Source organism: Spinacia oleracea, chromosome 6, assembly GCF_020520425.1.
Source record: "Spinacia oleracea cultivar Varoflay chromosome 6, BTI_SOV_V1, whole genome shotgun sequence".
Taxonomy (NCBI): Eukaryota; Viridiplantae; Streptophyta; class Magnoliopsida; order Caryophyllales; family Amaranthaceae; genus Spinacia; species Spinacia oleracea.
Window position 1 is genome coordinate 144,476,197 of NC_079492.1, and position 20,026 is coordinate 144,496,222.

The 20,026-nt window shown below is 33.5% G+C and overlaps 1 protein-coding gene across 1 annotated transcript; it reads right to left on the minus strand.

The window, feature by feature from the left end:
* Window positions 1–43: 43 nt before the first annotated feature.
* On the minus strand, window positions 44–3,724 carry LOC110803424 (B2 protein). The gene is made up of 5 exons (XM_022008932.2): window positions 2,760–3,724; window positions 1,630–1,730; window positions 1,367–1,450; window positions 633–743; window positions 44–526 (listed from the first exon to the last, which is right to left on the minus strand). Exons 1-5 carry the CDS (start codon window positions 3,490–3,492, stop codon window positions 491–493), a joined length of 1,065 nt encoding a protein of 354 aa, XP_021864624.1. The 5' UTR covers window positions 3,493–3,724; the 3' UTR covers window positions 44–490.
* Window positions 3,725–20,026: the final 16,302 nt, after the last annotated feature.

A 20,026-nucleotide genomic window follows, 5' to 3' on the forward strand; every position in this document is an offset into this window, starting at 1 on the left:
GAATAGCAAAAGGACTATTTCAGCTTTAAAACAAATCGCAATATATAGATTAAATAGCACAAACCATAAAATTCCCACTATAGATAGATTTGTACAACAACGGCACAAGTAGTCTAGTACCACTAACTTTGTGGTAGCTAGGCTTACCTGAAAAATCATTATTCGCAGATCGTACTTATTTTTTTCATAAATAAGACGACATACAGGCAAAGTAAGTAACCAGGTGACATCTCTATGCCCAACTTTACAAAATGTATGTCACATTGTCGTTAACCATGTATTACACTATATATAAACAAACTTCTTTTTTTTAATCCCTGATAGTATGTGTTTCTTTCTCCTGTCTTAAACAAACCCACCACACCGTATAACTATCTGTCTACTTAGCTTAGCTCATTCACTATTATCTTGTAGAAGTGTTTGATGTCTGATGTATATATATATAGGACTGCTCCTTTAACAAGGGTTTGTGTATTCTCAAGTACGGTTCTTACTTCTCAGCAAAAATGTCCAGAAGTGAAAGAGCCTGTAAACACAGAGAATTAGGATTAACATCTTAGCTTAATAAGGCTAAAATAAGTAAGCAATGTAAACGCGATTATAAGGATAATCACGGGTTTATGTGTGTTTACCTCTGGCACGCTTAACTCAAGGCGGAATTTGGGACCGTCGTAATGATGAAGGATTGGCCTGAAAGCATCTTCGTCTAGAGGTTCGCAGAGTTTTCTAGATTGGACTTTAACCTATAAGTAGATTCAGATGGTAAGTAAGTAATCGAACAAAAACACAAAGCACAACATGTATACGAAATACGTTACCAGTGCATTTAAGAGCAACTTTAATGGCAAGATAATTTGACAATTAGCTTATAATGCTACATAAGATTACAAGTTATTTCATTTACTAGCTAATTTGTACTTCAATGGCTAGCAACTAGCTGGTTATTTGAATTGGTCTCACTTGTCTATTAAAGAGTAATTATTTGGCAATTTCTGACAACTATTTGTCAAACAAATTAATTTGTTAAAGCTAATGTGCTTGGCTAAGCTAATTAGTCATTCATTTTCGCTCTAATGGTCTAGCTATTACTAATGAGTAACTTAAAACTTTTATAAATTGCAAGCTAGTCCCTGCTAAAGCCATTAGAGTTGCTCTAATATATAGACAGAACTCTTAATTTTTCATTTAGAATGCTAGAATCCAAACATAAGTAAACCTATTCTGTAAACAATTTCACTAACAGAAGTCTTAATCTTTCATTTAGACTACTCGAATCCAAACATAAGTAAACCAGTCCAATACACATTTTCACAACGACTAATGGTTGCAAACAACGCAGGCAAAAAAACAGAGATTTGTGGTATACCTGAGCAGGAAAGCGAGATTCGCCGGGGTTCTTTTTGTCCTCCCAAGCTGTAGGATCAATGTTAGTTCCTCCAAAACTGGCAGCCTGTACACATAATTCTTTACCATTAGTCTTCATTTCCACTCAAGTTGATTATTGACAAACAAATCAAAAGTCATTTTCCTATCATTAAAATTAGGCCAAAAGTCACGAGTAACCTACAAGTCATAACCAACCACACCAACAAAGTTCCCAAAATAAATTGATTGGAAACCGTGGCTCACCTCATATATACCGTGAAGCTGGTGGGTGGAGTAGTTATACAGAAAAAGAGGTAATCCTGGTGTTATCTGTCTCACTGAATCGCGGTAACGTGGCGGTAAACCTGCAAAAACATATCCAAACACATGATCTTCTCGCCTAATTCCAACCACTTCCACAATTATGAACAATATACTACCACCACTTTCTACCCATATCTTTGTCAAATTACACAAAACTAACATCTTCCATCAATTTCATGGAATTTGAAAGCTAAGGATGATTGATGAACTAAATGCAAAATTGACACTTCAATACTATAAAGTATTCATATTTGTCTAATTTAAGCATGATTCATAATCATATTATCCAGTATTATCCATTCGCGGACAACCAAACATAATTAATCAATCACATAAGGAGTAGCATCATACATAGCCTTAATGAGCAAATTCTGATTGCCTCAGTTTCTTAATTATGTATGGAATGGCCTTTGTACCTTAAAGATTGCTTCAATATCCTAATCATGTAAGGAATGGCCGAATGGGGTAATCTTTAGGGTATGGAATGACCGAATGGGACGATCTTTAATTCCTTAAGGTATGGAATGGCCGAAAGGGGCAATCTTTAGGGTATGTAATGGCCAAAAGGACATTATTTAACTCTTTTAAGGTGTGGAATGCCCGAATGGGACAATCTTTAGGGTGTGCAATTGTCAAAAGGGACGATCTTTAACTAAAGAAGCTAAGAAATGCCCGAATGGGATGATTTCGAAGGTCATAAATGGTCCGGATGGGACGATCTTTTAAGGTATGGAATGGCCGAATGGGATAATTAAGGTTGACCCAATTACAAAACCACATGTCACGCACAAATGTACAATATGACACCAATCCCTAGAATTTAACATGCTTCAATCATAAGTACACCTTATATGATCCTCCTAAACATTCCAAGTCACTTACCATACACTCATACACACAACACAATTCCTTGGAAATCAAGATATAATCGATCAACCCTCAATTAGCTTTTATCCATTTTTCGAAATCAAAAATTCTACAATGAATGTCATGTACCACTACACCACAATACTCATAATAAGTCAAATACTTGTAAAAATAAAAACAATAGTGAAGAAGGGATAACATACCAAAAAGTTGTCTTTTGAGATTTTCCTCCATGGTATCATTGTTGCACACAAAGATATAACCACCAACAGTCTCATCTCTAGGGAGTGCTTCAGAAGGTGGTAAAGTCTTAAACCTCTTATCAACCCCACTTTTACTCTCACCATTATTATTGTTGTTGTTATTATTATTATTATTCTCCTTTTTTACATCTTTGTTCTTCTTCCCACTTTTTCCTCCAATGAGATGTTGACTAAACATATCATCCCCTTTCAAAGACACATTCTTGTGCCCCTTCAATCCAACATTATTGTTATAAATGTTATTGTTAATAATATTATTGTTGTTATTAATATTATTATTAACATTAGCATTAAAACTCCTCAATACTTGATCATTCTGATTAACACCAACTCCCTTTGAGTATATTCCTTTGTTGAACCCGCCGTTGAGATTGATGCCCGACCCGAAACCCGACCCCAGCTTCCACCCATCGTTGAACGAGTTGAAATCCGAGTTTGACGAAGGAGGAGGGGTGGAATTGACGAAATTACCCTTGGGAATGGGATTGGGGTCGAGGTTTCCACCGACACGGATGTCGAAATTCCGGCGATCCTCTGTTTTCTTAGTGGGGTAAGAGTTGACGCTCCAGATTGAATCGTTGAGGGAGAGATTAGCTAAGTTGTTGTTTGAGGTGTGAACACGAAGCTCATCGCTGAATTGCCAGAACGATTGTTGATTGTTGTTGTTCTCCATGTGTTCGATGAAATGCCTCAGAGAAGAAAATGGTTTGTATCAGAAAAAGCTTTAAAGTGAAGGTAAAGGTAAAGGTAAAGAGTTTATGTCACTTTGGTGGTTTTTGGGTGTGTTGTGTTTAAGAGAAGAGAGACTTAACAAATGGGAAAGATGGTGAAAATGGAATTATATATAGAGAGAGGAAAAAGTCTTTTTGAGGAAAGTTCAAGGAAATTAGTGGGGATAGCGTGTTAACTTGTCATAGGAAAAGTAAAGGAGGGTTACTAAATAATTACACTCCGTGTATTTTTAGTTGGGGTTCAGGATTCTGTATATACGTTGTCTTAAGAATTAAGTTTAAATAATAAACGTTATTGTTATAATTATGATAAATTATTGACTTTTAAAGTTACTCCGCATAAGACATTGTATGTTAATAGATATATTAATTTGTGTTTACTTTTTTTATAGAATGTTTATCTTATTTTCATTTTTCTAAAAAGTAAGTTTATGAAAAATAAGGGACAATCAAGCATGATTTAGCGATTTACAAATAAATTAAGTAAAAAGGGTTTAAATATTAGTTATATTCAGATAAGTAAAAGATTTAATCAGACGAATATAACACAAATCTAATACTTAATACTTTTTTGGGAATTGAAGGGAAAAAAATGACTAGTTGAAACTTCTAATGAGAGTTGTTGGTTGACTTGATGGGGGGGTTTGAGCTCAAAAGCTAGTATTGTTTGCTAGAGCTTTTAGGAAGAGGGCTTTGTACTCTTGTAGTGGTGATGAAATGAATATTGTATTCACGATGTACTCCGTATTTATCGGAACTTTTACTAAACACCTAGGCTATGTTTGGCAACACAAGCTGAAATAAAGCTGAAACTGATAAGTTACCTGAAATTGATAAGATGATGTCTGAAACTGATAAGTTACCTGAACTGATAACCTACCTGGTTACGACAATTGTTTGGCAAAAGTAAATGTTTAGCTAACTTAAATTATACGATGATTATACAATTTATTTGCATTGTATTGAAATTTTATTATTATAATATATTTTACACTTTACCTATTTTCGTAACTCTTCATTATAATTTAGTAGACCATTACTTTTAACATGTTTTTATTTAAGTTTCTAGTTGTTCCTTATATACTTGCTCATACGAAGTATTAATTATATAATTATTGATCATTCATATTAAATAATTACATTTCCTAACAAATATATTTTCCCACTATGATACAGTGATACAAGAAATTTTGCTCCCATTTACTACCTACATCATAGTCAAATATACACAGGTGTCATATATTAGCGCTTTAATACCAACAAAATGTCAGATTAATGGCCTTGAGAAGCGAAGTAAAATACCGATGAAACTAATGTTGCGATGGGATTTCAGCACCTGATTTGCAGACGTTACTTTTAGTAGCGTCTGTATTTCAGTCATTTTCTCAGCATTTCAGCTCCTGAAATATGATTTCAAATGGATACCAAACACATATATTCATTTAAGCTACCTTAAATTTCAACTAGCTGATCATTTAAGCTAACTGAAATAATTTACCAAACAGAGCCCTAATCTAATCAATTGACGTAAGCCAATACTAATGCAAAGCATTAACAAATTATCTACTTCGTATAATTTAGGGATAGACAATATTAAATGGATTCTTATTCACCCGTAATTATTAAGGATAGAAATTCAAATTAAACGGATGATATGCGGGTGACGGATTAGGTCGGATACAAATGGCTCTCGCTCCATCCATTTAACACACTTTTAACCCAAATTTAATTAAAAAAAATTACATTAATGAAAATATTTTTAATTCTTGTTGAAAATTATGTTTTAAATTGATGTAATTTTTTAAAAAATAAAACATTAATCTGTTAGTCATCTGATCCACCTATTACATCCGCATATGACCGGTGGGTGAAAATAGGTAATAAGTTAAGCGGATGACGGATGAATGCGGGTGATTCTGATTGATAAACGGGTGAATTCGGATGAAGCTCCACCCGATTCGAATCCAACTTAGTACCATCCCTAGTACGGAGTAGTATTTAGTCTGATTTCTACAATTTGATCAATTAATAAAATTTGTCCTTTTCTGCTAGAAAATTACTCCTATATCTTTAACTATAAATATACTTGGTATAATCTTAAGATATAAAATTCGTCAAACCGTCGTAGTTCGTATTAGTTTATCATTTATCCCCTAATTGTTTTTTTTTGAATAGGAGAAAGGGGGTTTAGGTGAGCAAATAAGAGAAGAACGTCGGCCAAAAACGCGTATTAAAGATTGATGGAAAACGAAAGATATGATACTACTAGAAGAAAGGACTATTAGACCAATTCTAGGATGTTCGGTGAGTTCACATTGAACAATATTCTAATAATTTAATAATATGATGTGTTTTTAGATATTTTGCTTAGTTGCTAAGGAGAGCAAAGTGTGAGTTGGGGTGATAACATAATAATAATATACGGAGTAATAAGAGAGCACATGACATGTGTATACGGTTGTTGTTGGTACTTGGTAATGCTGCATTTCTATTGGTCCAAGTGTGTCATGTTTGGGATGTATAATTGCCAACTAAGCAACTTGTATCCGTATGATTTGTGTGTTTTTTTAGTGACAAAAATATGTGGAGGGTACTTGTTCACTAATGGAGTAATGGCCTTATGTCGTGGGGTTTTGCTCAACACGTCGTTATTGTTATTTTGGGGTGTGGGTATATGACTATATGGCCGTGTGGGTGGAGGATTAAGGGCTTAAATTGGGACATGTATAAAGAATTAATATAAATTTTGTTATAAAGCGGTTTTACACAAAAGACCACATTGATTGATCTCATACAAGTTAAAGAATGAAATCAATTAGTTAAGCACTTGAATCAATTAGTTAAGCACTAAAATTAATTAGTTAAGCAATTAAACTGGTATTTCCGATAAGGCGGTTTTACACAAAAGTTACAAAGAATTAAAGACCAAACAAAAGTGTAGAACTAAGTTACATACTTTTTTTTATTTTGTTTAGTTGTAACGTTTTAGACTTTCGCGCTTTTCAACCTATATGGTTAACTTATAATATATGTATAAGTAAAACTTATAAAAAGTACTCTGTATATATTATGAAAATATAAATTAAGATGAAACTAACATGTTCCGACATAACTATGTTTTAGTTTATGTATAAATCAACAAATCTGGTCAATAAATAATGTAAAACTCAAAACTCTGCAACCAAAACAGAACAGGGAAACTATGTTTTCTTCTATTTTCCTTTTTTGATTTTTTCTGATAAAATATGAACATACGACTTAGATGTAAATGGGAAACACTAACGTGTAACGAATAAGGTCATAGAAAATTTCGTAAAAGTAAATAAAAACGCTAACGAATAAGTTCAAATAAATACATACTACCTCCGTTTGTGAAAGTTCTTTACGCTTTGAAAAATGTGTCCAAAATATAAAAACTTTGACCGTAAATTCTCACTATTATACACATCAAAACGTTATATGTAAGATCTTGTTAGATTGGTCTCGGTTTGTATTTTTAGAATATCAAATTTTTAATATTTTTTCACATACGAAATTGGATATATTAATAGTTAAATATCGCATTGGAGTTCGTGCAAATAGTAACCGTAAAGATCTTTTTGAAACGGAGGTAGTATGATATAATGCCAAAGAAATAACTCAAGCATTACCACAATTTATTACATTATTCGTTCCAAAATAGTTACATCACTTTGATTTTCAAGTGTGCCAATATATAACTTTGACCACTAATATTTGTAATGTACTAACAAAAATCATGAAAAAGTTATATATTTAAAATATACATAGATACAAACCCAGTATCATTTTACATAATAACCTTATTTTTATTTATTAGTAGAAAATTATACTCAAAATAAGATAAATTCATAGTGTCAGAAGTCAAATGGTGCAACTAGTCTTTTTTAAAATATCTGATACTCCCTCCGTATTTATTTAAGAGATACACTTGACCGGGCACGAGTATTAAGAAAAAGAATTGAATGAAATAAAGTAATAAAACAAGTGGGGTTAAGTAGATATTTTAATAAGAAAAACAAGTGGGGACCATGTCATTTTAGGGATTGGGGGGTAGGGGTGTGGTGTAGATTTATTATTACGGTTTTTTCATGAAATGCCCCTGAGGTTTCACGAAATTCACCAAATACCCCTGCGTGTTTCAAAATACATAGTATACCCCTATTTGAACTTAGAGTGCACCAAATACAACCTTGACTTAACGGCCGTTAGTGTTCCGTTAACGTTATTTTACCTTTATGCCCTTACTCACCCAATATTTTACATTTAACTTTTTTTTTTTAAAGAAAAAATTCCTCTCTCTTCTTCTTATTCTCTCTCCTCTCCTCTCTGTTGCTCGACCCATCTTTGACATCCTGTCTCTATTCATCTTCTTCTTCTCTCTCCTCTCTTCTTCTGCCATTGTTGCTCTCTTCACAAAACAAAAAAATATTTCTTGCCCATTGATTAGCCTAACCCAACGCGAATTCGTATCCATTTTCCAATCTGAATTCAACCGTAAACCCTCTTCTTTGGGTTCGCCCTTCTTGTTTCTCCAATCTCAGTTCAAGCGGCGACTTATCCGACATGATATCGCCTCCGGTCAACCCATGTTGGTCGCCAATGAGAGCGGATCTCACCGCGGTGTGTCAGGCGTTCGCGACGGTGGCGGAACCGGACAAAAGTTTGGGTTTGCAATTTTCAATTTTTTACCCAATTTGATTTGTTTGAGGTTTGGAATTTTAAAGATGGATAATGCGGTGAGTCGGAGGAGGGCGATAAACGCGAGTTTCTCCAATCTACCTTCCCGTATGTTCTCCTCTGTGTTCGGGCGATTATTTTCCAATTGATGATTTCAATTGTTTTTACTCATTTCCCATTTCAATTTAGGGACACCAATTTATTTCAATTTATTTCAATTTATTTCTCCATTTGGTGAGTTAGATGGGGATGTCTCCAATTCATGCTTTACAAGCCACTATAGCTCAAGGTGTTGCTTTTGGAACTGGAAGTGTCGTAGCACACAAGGCTGTGGATGCTATTATGGGACCTCGCACAATCCAACATGAAACTGTTGGTACAGAGGTTGACAATATGATTTTGGATCTATGTTGTAAATGTAAAACAATTCATTGAAGGTTAAAGGTTGGCGGCGAATATGATTTCCGCGGATATGAGTTCCAATATTGTCAATTTTTCCATATGATTTGGGATCTATGTTGTAAAAACAGCAGATTAGAGAGAGATTATATATAGACACTAGAATTCGAATTTGTAGTTTAGATTTTCGATTTTAGGAATTAAACTCTCAAAATTTAATATTCTCTTCTTCAATATTATGGGTTTTGTTCTTCAATTTTCACATGTGTTCTTCAATTTTGGGCTTCAAATTCAATTATTAATGGTATAAGCTGTTTGGGTATTTGGTACAAAAAACTTTATAAATAGGTGTATATTATGCAAAAAGTTTATAAATAGGTGTATTTGGTGAATTATAAACATGACTTAACGGAGGACTAACGGAAAGTCATAATAGGGGTATTTGGTGAACCAGTTTGAAAAAATAAGGGTATTCTATGAATTTTGAAACGCGCAGGGGTATTTGGTGCATTATTGCAAACCTCATGGGCATTTCATGAAAAAACCGTATTATTTAATTAGATGGTGGAGTTGATAAGTTACTAAAAATGACAAGTGTATCTCTTAAATAAATACGGCCGGAAAAGGCAAGTGTATCCCTTAAATAAATACAGAGTGAGTACTAATTATAACTGACAGGCCGTGATAGATAATGAGCTTACTAAACCTCATAAATACTCAACCAACTACCCTCTCTAAATTTACCCTATCCCTCCTTACTTTTCACCCAAATACACTTTTCACCTTTAACCTTCTCACCCACTCCGACTGACATAAATCCGACAACAAAATCCGGCAACCACCACTCCGGCGAGGGGCAATTTCCCGCGCAACGTAAACCTCCGACGAACTTTTGTTTTTTGTCGGCAAAACTTACAGAGACTTTTACAGTTTGAATTTTCACCATGGTGAAGAGTTCTGCAGTCATGGCAAGAGCTCAAATAGAGTGGTGGAAGTCTCAAACTGGGGATTATGAAATATCGTCCGTCAAGTGTACCACAGTACAAGTATCATCAGCAACTGGGAGGAGAGGTCTAGTTTCCCCTTGTTAGTGGGCAAATAGATATCCTATCTAAGTTGGGCCTCCTGCATTAGTACCATAACACAAAGGAATTCCTAACACAAATGCTTAGTAGTTAATACTTCGTACAATACAAATACAATATTTTTATATTGGCAGGTAATAAAAATAAAGCCCCCAAAGTCCCATTTTACACCCTCAGCCCCAATTAGGCCCATTGGACCCAGCCTCTTCCATCCTCATTTTCCACACTTTTTTATTTATTTTGAAGGGAAGTGAAAATCCGAATTTCCATATAACAAAAAAAATGGTGTATAACCAACATGTGCACAGATTAAAGATGGTCGTGGGCCACCCAGGTCCGAGGCCCGACCCGGCTTGGCACCTGGCACGAAAAAAAAGTACGTCGTGGCACGAGCACGAAGTCATGGTTCGTGGGACGGGTTTGGGCCGCATTTTTTTGAAAAAGCACGACAATACCCGACATGACAAAGCACCTAAATTTAGTAAAAATTAGGCTTAGGCAAGACAGCTCGTGGATCTGGAACCTATTTTGAACTTTTCAGCCCGACTCCACCCGGTATAATGGAGAGTGGGCCTAACATGGGACCGGCCTGTTCAGGCTCACGTTCCGTGAACTTTGTCCGAAGCCCGGTCCGTCCCACATCCATCTTTACCGAAACTCAAATGCTTAGTAGTTAGAGTGATGGGGTGTGATCATTGCCCTGCCGACAACAATTTTCCACAAAATTTAAGTGCGGTGGTAAATTGATTTAGAGTAATGGGGTATGATCATATGTATTAAGAATTTACGGACTATCAACGGATAGGAAATTTTGTAATTGTTTTCAAGTATACACAACCAAAGATCAAACTCCAATGCCTAAGTGACCCAATTGAAACTCTATAGATAGCCATTAAATCAAATTTTGCTAGTTTACTAGTTTTGACTTGTATTGTTGATCACTATTCACTAACTATACGGGGGAAAAAAAAATCGTAGAAAATATTTATTAAGTCATCCAGCACATAGCTCCAGTTAGTTAAGAATTTGGGTTCTAGTTGATTGAAATTTGGATGCGATAAAGAATCAAACCATGTGAGATGTAAACCTTCGAACACTAACCAGCTGAGAGTATGTTGTGACTTAACTCCTCCATGATGCTTGAAGACCGGTGGTAGTGGCGTTTGGCGAGGGATTGCCTTTTTGTCATTGGAAATTTTGTTAATATGAACTAGCTTTTGAGCTCGTTTATAGAACGGGCGGTTGTATAGTGGTTGTTCAGATGTCCTTTGAAGTTTTAATTAGTGATTACTTTTGATTTTTGGTAATATATGAATTAAATAGAGGTGTAATTTGAAGGTTGGAAAAATATAAAAATTATATGTTGAATAAATATTGGATGTTAAAGGGTGGCGTGGAAGAGACTAATGAGTATATAAGACTATTAATAACTTGATGTTGAATAAGGAAAATAGAGTGGAAGAGACATTATAAGTTGTAAATCATAGAAACAATAAAGAAAAATTGAAAAAAAAAAAACAAAACAAAATAATGGATGAAAAGAGAGATGCCACATGTCTTCTAATAATAAGATGGCACATGACTTCTAATAATCTATGATGTTCCTTTTTAAATACTAGGTATAGACTATCTATATATATAGATTAAGAAAAAGATGGGCAGAAAGAGGCAAATTTTGGGCCAGGGTCGAAACTAGGCCCAACCATAAAATGATTAGGGTCAAGTCTGGCAATGCTACATCTTTGGACCGAGTATCGTTGGCCCAAACTTAGTCATTATTTGGGCTTTTAAAAAAAATGTCTCTTCATATTAAAACATGTTTGTTTTCTCCATCGTATTTGTTAATACGCATAAAATCTAATTAAGCATGTAATCATGATCTGATCTTCGGAATCCAAAGTGAATATGCTTTGAAGTATCTTCAACAAACTTGTGACTCAAGCATTTGACTTAACTTAAATTATTCCACATAATTAATACACTTATTTGCAACTACTGATGTCAACATGTAATGAAATACCTGTACACAACCAACTTGCAATTTACAAAAAATGGACTCATAACAAAACTACATTATTGACAAATGACAAATACATAAGAAATGGCCTTTATATATGGAATACTATGAGTTCCTATAACTTGGAAATAAGTTTCTAATGGTTTGGCATATTTGTGATGTCAACTGGTTTGGCTGGTTAGGTTTTAAGGAGCTGGTACCCAAGACCTGAGATCGAATACCGTCTATATCATTTTTTACCTTGTCCGTTTTTGCTCTCTTTACATCAAAAGTAAATAAATAAATTACTTGTCATACTTTGAAGCCTTTTTTTAACGTTTATTTAAATGCTTCCCTTCTGTTGCAGATCGATTAAGAACTTTCAGTACCGATGAATGACTATGAAAGGTTTTATTTTCTCTAAGTAAATTATGAAAGAGAATACTATACTTTGGATAAACATGTGTTCAATTCGATATTAGTATGTTTCGTACGAGACTGTCTCGATTTAAATCAAAACGGACAGTATAAAGGTGTAATTCCTTATAAACCATAAGTTGTTTTGTAATACGAAGTAATTTTTAAAAGTTGTGTAATAATCCGCACTCCACAAAAATTAGTCCTGTCATTGACAATAATCTATGCGTAAAATCTTAAGTCTCACTGCACCCTGAAATACGGTGACGCCTCTCACAATTTTTTACAATTGGTTACAGAGTAAGTACTACTCCATACTTGATAACTTGATAATATTATCAGAGCCGTGTTCGAAATTCAAATTACACCCATTAATGACAGCTGGTTTATGAATCCAGTGATCCGATCCACTGAAAGGGAAATAAAAAATTATATATTTGAGCCTTCTCTGTTAAATTATAATTACGCTCAATACTAAAACAAGTGATCACTACTTGCTCCATAAATTTGTGAATTTTGTAGCCATGTCAACCAACATTTTGTACACTTGAGGGTACTTATCAATTTAATCATTTTATACTTGGTTTCCTAGGCATTTTTAAAGAGTGTCACCATCCAAGTCGATTTTCTGATCCAAAAAATCAATACTACCAATTAGAAACGTTTTCTTCAATCGTGGAATATGCTACAAGTCAATTCATTCATTTGAACATCATTTTGGATCTTGATTATTTTAGATGAATTCTTAGTTTCGTCTATTCTTGATCAATCTTGTGATCCTTAGTTCTATATTTATGACCTTTTGTGACTCTGAAAATGTAAAACCCCTGTTTGTTTTGTTTTTTTCTTAATTTTATTGTTGACAATATTTAATTAAACATAAATCATTGTACAATTTTTTATTTTTTATTTTTTTATAATCAATCATTGTACAATATTTGTTATTAACTTTTTAGTTATTGACGTAAATTGAAGAAAAATGAGCATTAACATTCCCTTTTTGGATAGGTACATAACTACATATGGGCTTTGACCCACCTATCTTATGTATTTGGGCCCATTCGTGAGGAAACCTACCTTGTGAGTAGAATAGACCTAATTAACAATGGTCATGCAAGAAAAATGTGCGGGGTTGGGTAGTCCAAAACGCGTGATTTAACCAAAATCAAGCCTTATCCAGAAAAATCAACACAAACCAGTTTTGGTCCGAAAAACTTGTCCTGGTTTCGCAATCTTGGGCATGAGATTTTTGTGTTAAAGTCCAACCTAAACCGATTTTTCATCACCGTTTGATCACCTACTTTACCTCTAAAGTGGAGGGAGGGGTATTAACTTCCCACAAGTCCTAGCGATAAGATTTGAACTTGAGACCTTAAAGACAAATCGTTAGCAGAATTCCCACAAGTAGAAAAAGTCTTGCATGGTAGTATAATTACCTTCTATGTTAGTGAAACTCTCGAAACTAATTATAAATATATTGAATTGTCCACGATATTTTCAAGGCTATATTTACGGTGTCATATAAATTTTTCATCCTTTTGAATTGAAAAGTCAAAAAAAATAACTCATTAATGGATATCTAAAAAGCAACAAAGAATTTTGTTCCCCATGTATGTATTCTTTTCGTCTTGCAACATTACTTGCATAGTAACTAGAGAAGGAAGGTGCTAATTAGGGTATCAAGTTAAGTTTTGATGATCACATATTAAAATTCTACTATGTCAATGTTAGAGGAGGCTAAGTGTAAAGGATAAAGAAGTGAAAGTTTTGATTTGCACCACTAAACAATCTAGAGGGACCAAATTTCCACTCATCCATTTTTCTAAAAAAAGAATATTAAAAAAAAATGTGATAAAAAAATAATAATTAAATTGATATTAATATATGATTAGATGGATGCAAATATGCAATTGAGAAGGTTAAGGAATCCACTAACAAAGTTTCAAGTAATCGCCTAATTCCCATGATTGTATTCACATGGATTCCAATCTCATATGCTTTGATTTCTTTGGCTTTGCGCCGTGCAAATAGTTTGCATAAATAAACAAATCAATAATAGTTCTCCATTAATTATACTTTGCCTTTTTAATTTATTTATTTAATTAATTAATTAAACCTTTGAAATAGTGCAAACCTTAATAATGCTGAAACCTAGGAGTTGATGGTTCATTATAAAAATAAAATGATTAGAGCAAAACGCTTACTCATAATTCAACTTGGGGTGTTTCTGATTCGCAAGCCAAAGACCAAGTGCATTAGAGATAGGAAACCAACACCAACCGTATTGGTCTCCACGTGGGAGTTCTTCTTCTTTTTTTTTTCTCCCTCTTGTTTTGGAGGATTTTTTGGGTTGAGTTTGGATCAGATCATATTCGATTTTATTATCAATAGACTATCATTGGAATAAAATTAATCATCAATAACTATATTTAGTATCGAGCCAATTCGGGTTAGATTGGGTTAAAATCAAGCCTGGTACACTTTTTAATTAAAGTGATTTCACCTATAATTAGATCTCAGATCAAGTGATATGGATCTGATAATCGCATACAAACCAATTTCTCGAGTTTACTCATAATAATATTTATTAGTGAGCCGCTCATAATTAAAGATGGTTGTGGGTCGTGGCAGGTTGTGCCTTGTGCCGAGCCCATGTGGCCTTGGGCCTGAATAAGTCCGACACTCGCCAAGTCCTCTTGTTATGTGTTTGGTTTTTTCATGCCTATAATTACAAAATAATGGTCTAGACTCTTGTGTCATGTTTACGATCCTAGCCCAAATTCACTCAATTTAACGTGCTTTTTTAGTGTCGGACATGCCTTGTCATTATTTTTCCAAAGAAAAAAAAAATATGATGTGTGTTGTCGGTTGTATTTTTCCGTTTTGGGTTGTCTCGTATCTCAGGTCGACCAGGTCCAACACCATCATTACTTGCAGTGTTTCCTCCCCTTTTCACCCTAACATTTTATTTTCCTGGTTTAAGTTTTTGGGGCGATTAAACCACACGGACAACATTCATATACAAAGTATTACAAATGCCGAAGTGGACATCTGAACTTACGATCTACTATTGTACACAAACGACCAGTCTTAAATTTTAAACACTAGGTCACACAATAATTCGAGTCTGGATCCTCTAGAGTTTTAATAAAACTCTACAAGGTAGAGTTTTAATAAAACTCTACAAGGTAGAGTTTTATCTAAATCATACATTTTAAAATCAATGGCTCATATTGATCAGAAAAAATATGGAAACCTTTGGAAAGATAATATATGAACCATTGATTTTTCATTCAATGCTTGATATGCTCAAACTCTACCTTATAGAGTTATTTTAGAACTCTAGAGGATCCAAAACCCAATAATTCAAGTTTGTATATTCTAATATATTTTCTCACAATAAGTTAGATTAGGAGAGTTGCCTAGTTGCCTTTTAGGCTAATTACAAGTGACACAAACTGTACTAAAAATGACCAATTATTGTCACATGTCGGAGAGGCCATTATGGATCTAGAAAAGTACTCTAAGTCACAACTACACAAGTAGTAAAAGCCCGGTCCTTTCTTCTGTAGGACTCATGTGAACTGTTGGGTCAATTTGAAGTAAATAGTTTCATCAGTAATTTAGTACAATACCCAATTCAATTATTGTACCATGTACCATGATCTACCATCTAAATTACAGATCCGTTTTACAAAAACTGTTTTGGATTATCTCTAATTCTCTATGAATGTTGGTGTTTGATAAGATATTTCAAACTTCAACCTTTAAAAGTAAAGTGTAACCATTTTTATGAAACAGAGAAGAAGACTGATTAAGTATACTGTAATGATTATCCGGTACCAATGTGTTGTCAAACACTCAAACACCATGTACTATAGGGGACAAGTCTTTTGTAATTTTAACGATTACTTGAAGGATTGATAGACTAGTCCGATCATGTGCAAATTGTTTATTTTCGTACAAGAATGGATAATGGAGGTCCCTCCGTTCCAAAATAAATACCACATTTAACTTTAAGCGTTACATAGTACTATTTAAAGTATTTAGATGAGTATTAAATTTTCTAATTAAACTATTACTAATGGACCACTTACATAAGGTTCTAGTGCATCGAACTAATCGCAATTATTAGGTGAGTTTATCTTGGGTAAGTACCACGGAGTAATTAGTTGGAATTGGTAAAGGAAGAGGACCACAAATATAAATATGATCTATAATGCATAAAGCTTTCTTCTTTAATGCTAAATTTAGTAGTATTATGGAATATCTCCCTTTCAATGAGTTTTGTTCTTTACAAAGAAAACAACTTTTTAATTTTTTGTCTAACATGGTTAATCATGTATAAAAGTTCTTGTGTATATTCTGTATACAATAAATTTATTGTATATCGTGTAACTTTTAATCAGTTCGGTTTAATTTTTAACTTGTTTTGATTTATTTTGTATATTACCCTTTTTTAATAGTTTGTGAATGATGTACTTTAATTACTATTTAATATTAATAGAAGAAAAAGAGAATGACTCTTCCAAAATGGCAAAGGTCGTTATTAGCACCTTTAAATTAAATTAATAATGACTTTAATAGAGATTAAAGCATGGGGTTTTATTAAAATAGCAATCAACAGGTGTCGATCAGTAAAGTGAATGATACCAAATCTACCTTAATGCCTAATTTTTGCAAAGACAGTCAGACATTTCACATAACATACTACTCATTGGTTTGTCCTCAACTATTTCTATCTAACCCTTTTACAATAAGAAAATACGTTTCTACGTTTTTTTAGAGGTACTTAACTCGCTAATCCATAGCCAATTAGAATATAAAAAAATTTGGATCCGACCCGAAATCCGATTGGAGCAAGCTCTTCCAACAAATGATGTTGCGTTCGGTACTCAATTATGATTGAACCCTAATATTGAACAACCCCGTTGCTAGACTCTCACTAAAACGGATTTGAGTCGAGCCAACTCATAACTAAGGTGTTAGAGTGTTGAATATGTTATTATGGACTATGGTTGTCTGACTACGTCTATTTTACTGGATTTCTGCATCTGTCTGGAGAATATTATATAAATTCCTTGGGTCATAACCGAATTGTATTTTGTAAATTGTACTCCTCGAGATCAATAAGACTCCCCCTTCTTTACTTGTGGACGTAGCTAACACATTGTTAGCGAACCACATTAAATCTTTGTGTTCTTACTTATCTTTCTTACTTCCGTTATAACATGAGGTATGAAAAAAGCATTTTCCCAACAAATGTTGTTGTTTCCCAGACTTGAACTCGAACTCGAACTCGAACTCTGGTTAAGTTGAAACAACTCCTGTATCTATTGAGGATCCTTGCACTTGATAGATCTATTTTAGGTTAATTATCAGCATAATGGTAGCTTAGTTGCGCTTATCCACTTGATCAAAAGGGGTTAAATAAATTAATATAGTGGCAAAAAGATCAAGGAAAATGATCAAAGCAATGATCTCATGTTGCACCCATAAATTGCAAACATTTAATTAAAAGTACATGCATATGATTTTCATTGGTGATCATAGTAAGGTGGTTGCCTCTTGTAGTTTAAACTAGTCCGTATTGGTGTATTATTTGCTTTTGGTTACATACTAGGATGTCATTAGAGACCTAATTAGCATTTGCCAGCTATGTTACGTTTCTTTTGTACGATTACTTATCTATTTTTTATGATTACTTCGATCATATTATTGGATCGATGTGTCATTGAGTTAAGCCAATCGATTGATAAGAAGATCAAACTAATTGGTGTAGATTCAATTATTTGCTACTTTTGAACTTAACTAGTTAACTTATTTCCAATGTATCATGGATTGCCATAACGTTTTAATTTATACTACCTCTGTTTCAAAAAATCTTTACACTTACTATTTGCACAGACTCTTGTGCAATGTTTGACCGTTAATATACCAATTTTGTATGGAAAAAAATTATAAAAAGTTGATATTTATAAAATACATTTTGAGACGAATCTAACAAATATCTCATGATAATTTTTTTATAGATATAATAGTGAGAATTTATGGTCAAGGTTTTGATTGTTGGACACATTTTTCAAAGCGTAAAGAATTTAATGAAATAGAGGTAGTAGTAATTTGATGCCGAACTAATAAAGACATGTTACGCTCATAAATCGTAATGTATACATTTACGGTAATCGAAAGACAAAAACCAAATTAGATTAATACTCTGTATAAAATGTTGAAAATAGTCTAAGAGCAACATCAAGGGGGTCTTATTTTAAGACTTTTCTCATATGTCATGTCAGCTTTCCGCTAATATTTGATTAATTAAATTTTGTTAAGATTTCTTCAGACTAATCCAAATTTAGCTCTTCACCCCTGATCAAACTCTTTTAAAACATCTCAAATAATATAATATCTTTTTTTAATTTATTTAACTCATATATTGAGTCTTAAGTTGAGTCTTAGTTTTTCAAGACTCGATTTAAGACTTTGTTAAGACTAACCTATTTCAATGCTACTAACTAATATGTTTGATCTCAAAACTAGATGAGTCATATGTCATGTCAGCAAAATTCAAGGCTTAAAACTTGGTGCTAATGTTGCTCTAAGTCTGTTAGAAATTAGACTATTATCTGTCTAATTGACAAAAAAAAATGAAGTCAAGCAGAAGAGGAAGATGTAAATGAGTAATCGAAAACTAGTTGTACTCCATATTTGTGTTAATTAATGCATGGACATGAGGATTGTAATTTGTAAATAAAATTTGGTTAACTTGATTTGTCTTCCTTTTAAATCAATCGATTATATATACATTAGTGATTTTTTTTTTCTTTTTTGAGTAAATTAAATTGTAAAGTGAGTCCATTTTAAACACTTCATGATTTTTATCATAAATTTTGGTTGGTGTTTTTTTACAACTTGAAAGGTAGTGTTGAGTGGTAATGAATAATGATAATTGAGAGGGGGGGGGGGGGGGAAGTGTGAAATTTCATTACCCAACATTCAATTGCAAGGGAGTACGGATCATTGTTTCATTGTTCTCAATATCTCATTGTGTGAATTGATTTTGGGACTTGATTCTCAAAATGGGCATGAAATTTTGTTGGTTTAAATTCCCATTTCACCGGTGATACAAAATTAATTTAGGGTGTGTTTATCTCTCAAACTCAACTCCAAACTCTAAACTCGACCACATCAGCTTTTCTCTAATTTTTATTCAGTTGTTCATTCTTCAGACTTACACAAAATTCTCCTTACTTTCACACATTATCACAGACTCACAATAAACTCACCTAAGCTCCTAAATAATTAAGTTGGATAAAATGTATGGATGTGACATGATTTGATTTGGCCGAAGAAAATAAGGCTTCGTTTGGTAGGGCGTAAAACGTTTTCATGGAAAACGATTTTTCCCTTTTCAATCATTTTACGTTGTTTGGTTGGGTAAGGGATGAAAAACAATTTTCCATGACTCCCTCAAAGGTGAAAAACCCTTTTCCATTTGAAAGGGAGGGAAAACACTTTTCCTTCTTTTCTCCTTACCTCCCTCTCCTTTTTTCCCCTCAATCTTCACCATCTTCTCTCATTTTCCTTTAAGGTACCAAACAAAGAAAAGTAGTTTGAAATTGTGTTTTCCCTTGAAAAATGTTTTACATGGAAAATCATTTTACAATGAAAATGTTTTACGTCTTACCAAACAGAGCCTAAATGAAGTCTTGGATTTTCAAACCCATCTCCAGACTTGATGTAGTATTTTACCACGATATCTCAAGAGTCTGGCTCTACACTTCCTTTCAAACTCCCCTCAATATATAGGGATAAACTCCCCATTACAGAAGTTGGTGGAAAATTCATCTTGTTAATTGAAGATCATACAATCAATTATGT

What these genes read in the sequence shown, in the direction of transcription:
- LOC110803424 (XM_022008932.2), bottom strand. Translation starts at nt 3,492, where the DNA reads ATGGAGAACAACAACAATCAACAATCGTTCTGGCAATTCAGCGATGAG. An exon ending in TCTCAAAAGACAACTTTTTG is followed by an intron (nt 1,731 to 2,759) that starts GTATGTTATCCC and finishes ATGTTTTTGCAG; the next exon opens with GTTTACCGCCACGTTACCGC. An exon ending in TTGAGTTAAGCGTGCCAGAG is followed by an intron (nt 527 to 632) that starts GTAAACACACAT and finishes CTGTGTTTACAG; the next exon opens with GCTCTTTCACTTCTGGACAT.